At 36.1% G+C, this 6,228-nt stretch overlaps 1 protein-coding gene across 3 annotated transcripts; it reads right to left on the bottom strand.

Moving 5' to 3' along the window:
* Window positions 1-2,161: 2,161 nt before the first annotated feature.
* Window positions 2,162-4,874, bottom strand: LOC115976395 (double-stranded RNA-binding protein 5). Of its 3 annotated transcripts, none has more exons than XM_031097647.1 (4): window positions 4,615-4,874; window positions 4,128-4,375; window positions 3,773-3,992; window positions 2,162-3,681 (listed from the first exon to the last, which is right to left on the bottom strand). In XM_031097647.1, exons 2-4 carry the CDS (start codon window positions 4,371-4,373, stop codon window positions 2,696-2,698), a joined length of 1,452 nt encoding a protein of 483 aa, XP_030953507.1. In that variant the 5' UTR covers window positions 4,374-4,375; window positions 4,615-4,874; the 3' UTR covers window positions 2,162-2,695. The 3 variants fall into 3 exon arrangements, with proteins under 3 accessions (XP_030953507.1, XP_030953505.1, XP_030953504.1); XM_031097645.1 differs by having other exon boundaries at window positions 4,551-4,874; XM_031097644.1 differs by lacking the exon at window positions 4,615-4,874 and having other exon boundaries at window positions 4,128-4,382.
* Window positions 4,875-6,228: the final 1,354 nt, after the last annotated feature.

The following is a 6,228-nucleotide window of genomic DNA, read 5'->3' on the forward strand; positions in this document are numbered from 1 at the left end:
ACGTTTTCCACCACAAATGGCATCCTAAGTCACAATCACAATCGAGCCAAACACAAAAAGTTGAATTAAATTTTGAGTGTGTAATCTATCTTCATTTAGGGTAACTGATTTTCCTTCACTTCTCACCTCCCTTTACATGTATCTAGTCCATAGATTCCATACCATATGCTATCACTGTGACAAAACCTTTTCGCCTATCCAAGGCTGGGTCAACACATTTTGGGGTTGAAGACGGCAATTTAGAGGCATTTTACGAAAAGTTATTAGTTTATTCCAATATCCAATAGTGATACTTGTTGAATACTTCTTTGCAAAAAACAATAAATTTGATATTTGTTTAAACAACTTTAGTCTTGATTGAATTGGTTTCTTTGTACTAATATTAACCATGTTATTTTTATCTCTCTCTTTTTTTCTCTCTATTAAAAAAATCATGTTATTGGCATGCTAAATAATTTTCATGCAAAATATGCCTACATTTCTTTGAAAATTTTTATATGTTTAGAGTATTTTAATTATAAAATAGTTTTTTTTTAACTTGTAAATTTTATACAATGTTATTTCTATTGAATACCTCAATTCAGTTTCAAACATATTCTTTTCAAATCTAGCTCAAATTCACGGTTTGCAAAAATAAGGCCTAGTCTAGGACTGACTAAATGGAATTTGGAACCCAATGCAAATATAAAATATATTGTCACTTAATATTTTATAAGAAATGCATGAATTAGGGAAAAAAAAAAACATTTTTATATAATTTAATATATCAATCGGATTATTTTCATATATTTATAAAACGTAATGTTAAAACTTTTAATTCTAACAAGGGCAAGAGGATGAATTAAAATTCAAGTTTTTCTCTAGGGAAGAATCAAGCAATATTTTCAAATCACAAAACTTAACGATATGGCTTGAACTTTTATTTTATGCTTCATAGGGATATTGAAGGAAAAAAGAAAAACCCTTATATTGTAAAGCGATGGATTGTCTACCCACAGCCATCACATTGGAACAACCTTGTGGAACATGCCACCCATGGATGCAGCATGACCCCATCCTTTCAAACGGTTGGCTAAATTGGTATAGGCACAGCTGAGTCATTTGCAACGGGCATTCCAATAAATGGACGTATATTCATTCAAGAATACCAATCTTAATAGTAAGTCTTTTTTTTTTTCTTTTTTTTTTTTGCTATAAGTAAGGAATGAAAAATTTAAACCTTAATTACCATGAAAATACTAAGAGATGCCAACCAATTGAATTACAAAAAGTATTTGTTAGGGAATAAATAATAATGGTTATTTAGGGAAAAACAACTTCTTATCGCTTTTAACTCAACATTTTCCATAACAATTGTATAACAGTTACGAAAAACTTGTTTTAAGGCGATCTATGCGAGAAACTTTTCATCTCAATGAAATGAATGGGAGGAGATTTTGGTTGAAATCAATACTAGAATAATAAACGTCATGTTGCTATTAAATTTCTAGCAAAGCATCACAATCAAAAAGTTGGTATTGGTCCCAGAACAGGTTATTGTGGGACGAAGTTTGTCAACTTTGTTGCATTTGACAACAACTTTGTTATTCGCAGAATTATGCAAAAATTAGCTTGCTGTCTTCTATATTGACACAACAGTGATCTGGCATACACCAACTTGATGCCACAAGAACCTTACTAAAGAGGTCCACTTAGGTTAATTATGTTCCTGTTCCAAGCCACACACTTCAACCTAACTAAAGAAACTATATATATATATATATATATATATATATATATTACAATGTTCTAGTATTCTATATTGACTTTTTGATCCCTGTGTCTTTGGTGCTGCATAATCAGGATTTATCAGTCTTTTTCTCGGTGGAAAAGCTTTTTGAAGGTCAACCTTTTGAAATGGGCCATGGCTAAAAATTCACATTAGACTGGACAGATAGGATTTGCATAAGAGTTGAATTTACCATAGAAGACCCATTTGGACATGAAGTACCCCCCACAAGCCCTTAACATATATAACGGCTACTTTTCATTCAAAAAATAAGAAAATTCCAAACTTTTCTCTGCAGTCTCTGTCTCTATGTCTAGTCACATTTTAATATTGAAAATCATTAAAAAATGAATTTAAAAAAGAGAGAGAGAGAAAGAAAGAAAACCAAAAACCAGCTCAAAAGAAATAGTATTATAAAAGAAGAGGCTAATAAATGAGAGGAAGAAGATGAGGAAGAGAGGCCCTCTTTCTCTCTCTTTTTCTGTGTGTATGTGCAAGAGGAGCATTAATGGTGAAGACAGGACCATTAAATATTTCTGAGGGTAACTTCATTGCTTGCGTTTATCGCTGAAATTGTCTGTTCGTCCTCTTCAGACTGCCTTCATTGATACCCCCATCTGCCCCCTAACTCTTTCTCTTACTTTTTCTCTTCCTTACTTAATCTTCTACAACCCACTCCCCTAGATCTCATTTATTGCACTCACTCTCTCTCTGGGTCTATTTTGAGCAGTAAATACATGTCAAAGGTGAAAATTATATTTAATTATATCATCTTTTACAAAATTTCTCCATAGACCCAAGAGACAAAAACTATGGTTCTCAAGGGTCAATAGTAAAAGTTTTAAGAGAACACAACCCATGATGTTAAATCTGGTAGAAAATGCTAAACTTAGGTTGTATAATAAGATTATAATGTTGTTTTTTACCTCATAATAATTGTAGCTTGTTGAACTCAGAACTGAGTTGAGTTGAGGTTGAGGATAACTGTGGCTTGTTGTTGAACTTTGAGCTAGCTGATGAGACCTCTTCTCCAAATGAAGTAGAAGGAGAAGGAATTAAAGTTGATGATGAAGTAGTTTCTTTCACTGTTGGAGAGTTTGAGGGTTGTTGGGGTCTCATTGGTGGTCGTGCTGCACACACTGGGATCACTGATCTGATTTGAACTGCTGGGGCTATCCTGTGAGGATTGAACCCTCCAGTGTACATGGTTCTAGCCATGTGGGCATTTGTAGGTGCCTTGTCTTGAGCTGAACCAAAAGGCCCAGTTCTGATTTGGCTTTGTTCATGTTGAATGGTGCTATCAAGCATTGAAGAGGTCACCTTCCCAGTATTGGACATAGGAAATTGCCTATATATTGAGCTAGCCCCATAGACAAAATTTGAACTTGAATTGCTTGGACCTTCCTTTTCAATAGGCTTCTTGCTTGAATCTGATTTCCCACCAAGCCACTCTTCTTCATCTCTTTTATGCTCTTCCAATGGAGGTGTTATAATTTGTGATCTGCCGCTGACTTGTACTGCAATGGACCTATTTGATGAGTATGGAGAGGGAGTGTCTCTAGGTGAAGTTGGTGGCAAGATCTTTGAAGCTGTTCTAGGAGGGGGAGGAGGCAGAAGAGACACAAAGGAGTTTTTAATTTGTGATGAACCTTCTGAAGCAGAGTCAAGTAACAGATCCAAAAGCCTCCACTGCTGATGCTGTATTTGATGATTACTAGATGTGGATGAAGAACCACAACTAAAGTCTCTATGGGACCTCACCATTCTTCGTTTTGCTTGGTTCTGATCCCTCCTCCTTGCTTGTTTGAAATCATCTTTTGGTCTAAAATTTGAAAGAAACCTTGTCACAACTGCCTGATCCTGTTCTTCACGAGTGACTGCTTCTTTATTTGTCCATGCACCCATGTTTGGCACTGCACAGAAATGTACATTGATTACGCTAAAATACAAATACTAGAAGATGAAAAACTATCTACTAATGGAAATAAATCAAAATATATTTACATTTTTTCAGGGCAGACCAAGCTGCTATTGCAGCATTCTTCTCAGCTTGTTTCTTTGTCTTGGCTGGCTCACCAGTGAAATTCATGCCTGCGAGCTCTACAGTACAAGTGAAAATTGGAACATGGCCAGGACCTGATCTTATTGTGGTATATACAGGGAGGTTCAGTCCAGCTCTATGAGCAGTTTCTTGAAGGAGGTTCTTGTATATTCCAGTTTCATCCTTCATTGTAATCCACAATAGAGGAAATGAGGAAAAATAAATTAAGAGATACATGGGTAATGCTTATATTGCTCCAGACAATCAAGAAAACTCGCCGAATATTGAGAGCATGTTAATATTACCACAGGAACTTACAAGAACTCTTGCAGTGAGAGACCTTGCAGGGCCTCTTGTGGACAGGACACTGAGAGCTACTTCAGCAGCTGCATGCTCTGCCTGTCTTAATGTGGTGCAATAGCTTGGGCTTTCAAAGATCTCACCATTGAAATTCACAGAAGCTTTGAATCTTGGTGCATGATCAGGTCCTTCTCTGAAGCAGGCATAAGAAGGCAGATTGAAACAGCTTCTCTGTGCAAGTTCCTGCAGCTGATTCTTGTACATATCTGCCATGAAAGACATCCACAACAAACCAATCAAATCCTATTCCCGACAACCTAAATGGGAAGTTAAAAACAACAGTATGAACAGTATTTAGAGGGAGAAAAAAATCCATCCCAAATGGCCATAAAAAATACTAAAACAGCTTAGCAACTGATATGCAAATCAGAAAACACCAACCTAAAGAAAGATTGAAGGAAACGAGCTCAACCACTGAAAACTAAGACAAAATCAAAGAACCCACCTACTTCAGCTAATTTATCACTCCTACATTGGCTTTGGGAGTCTTGTCTTTCAGCACAAAGTACCTAATACTTATGTCATCTGTAACTGTGAGGAAGAAAAAGATGGTTACTGAGTGAAGTGAAAAAATGTCAAAACTGGAGCTCTGAGCCAAAAAAGCTTTGTCACTCTTTTTTGTTCATGAGTTTTTACCCATCAGGAAAAGGGAGATCCCATTAAATTCAATCAAATTTTATTTTATTTTTTTCCCATATAGCACAGTTTTCTAGCAATGAAGAGCCAAAAACCAGCTCTTCTCATTTAGAAGGGGTAGTTATGACATTTTATGGATTCTTCTAGCATCATTGCATTAATAACAACAATGTTTGCCTTTGGCTTTGTGTTTTATTTTACAAATTGCCATGTATCATCATCATCGTCACCTTGACCTTAGCACTAGCAGACTAGGCATTGTGTTGACTGGACAGTTACCTCCCTCAGTTTGAAGATATGAAATTATTAACTTATTATAAAATTACTGTGGGGATCGTGACCCCATCCCATGTGGTCAACCTCATCTAAGCTTGATACTACCATGTTGTAATTGAATTGGCTAGGGATTAGACTCAACTAACTTCTACTATTGTGAGCAATACAATCAAGACACGTGTCCATGCTCAATGGGGTTCCATTCATTGATTGCTTGTTTGATTACAAAGCAAATGTCCAGCAATGTGTTGTCAATAGTACTTTAAATCGTGAGGTGAAATTTGGTTTTGGATACAAATTTCTCCTACCATTGCACTGCGTCTTCTTTGTAAAAGACATGATTATTAATGAGAAGAAATTAATGTATTGACATTTCATCTTTTATGATAGAATTATTTTTTATATTATTTTTCGATTTTGATGTACAAAAGAATTGAAAAAATAAATTTAGAATAAGAAATTTTTGTATAAAATTCTAGGCAAATTACAAAACTTTTAATAACTCTTGGAAAGCTTGTGATCCGGACAAACATTAAATTGGCAGCTGAGACAGGGCTAGGGGACTCTAGTCTGGTCCGCTAAAAGATAATTAACTCCCATTCATTGCAATGCCATTAATACAAAGGTTAATTTTCTTTATTACTGTACGGGTGATAGGCCAAGGGATCATATCAATGTATATATTGAGTCTGGAGCCCAACCTGAGGGCGTCAGGTAATTTGAGAACGGATAAACACTTTCATAAAGATCTGTGTTAGTAAGTGAAGAAGTGAAGTCCGATCAAAACTGTCTAGGAGGGTAGTCCGAGGAGGAATGCCTCCTCGGTTGAGCAAAGCTGAGATCAGAGGGTGTGGACTGCCACTAAGAATAACATTCCGGATCATTCCATGGATGATGATAAGTATCAGGAAGTAACAGGACAGAGGAAAGCTACGAAATATCTAAAGGGAAAGCTGCTACCACCATATTAAATGTTCTGCAGCTAACTCTCTGGCCGCATTGATGAGGAAGTGATACTTGAACAGTAACTTTTAGCCTTACAGCTGCTATCCAAAGACTTTAAGAAGGTGCTGATGGGACAAGGATCAACACCAACAATCTGATCTGCACGTGAAAGGTGGAGGTGAAAGGGAAAGATAGTATAAAA

The sequence above is a fragment of the Quercus lobata genome, chromosome 2, assembly GCF_001633185.2.
Source record: "Quercus lobata isolate SW786 chromosome 2, ValleyOak3.0 Primary Assembly, whole genome shotgun sequence".
Lineage (NCBI taxonomy): Eukaryota > Viridiplantae > Streptophyta > Magnoliopsida > Fagales > Fagaceae > Quercus > Quercus lobata.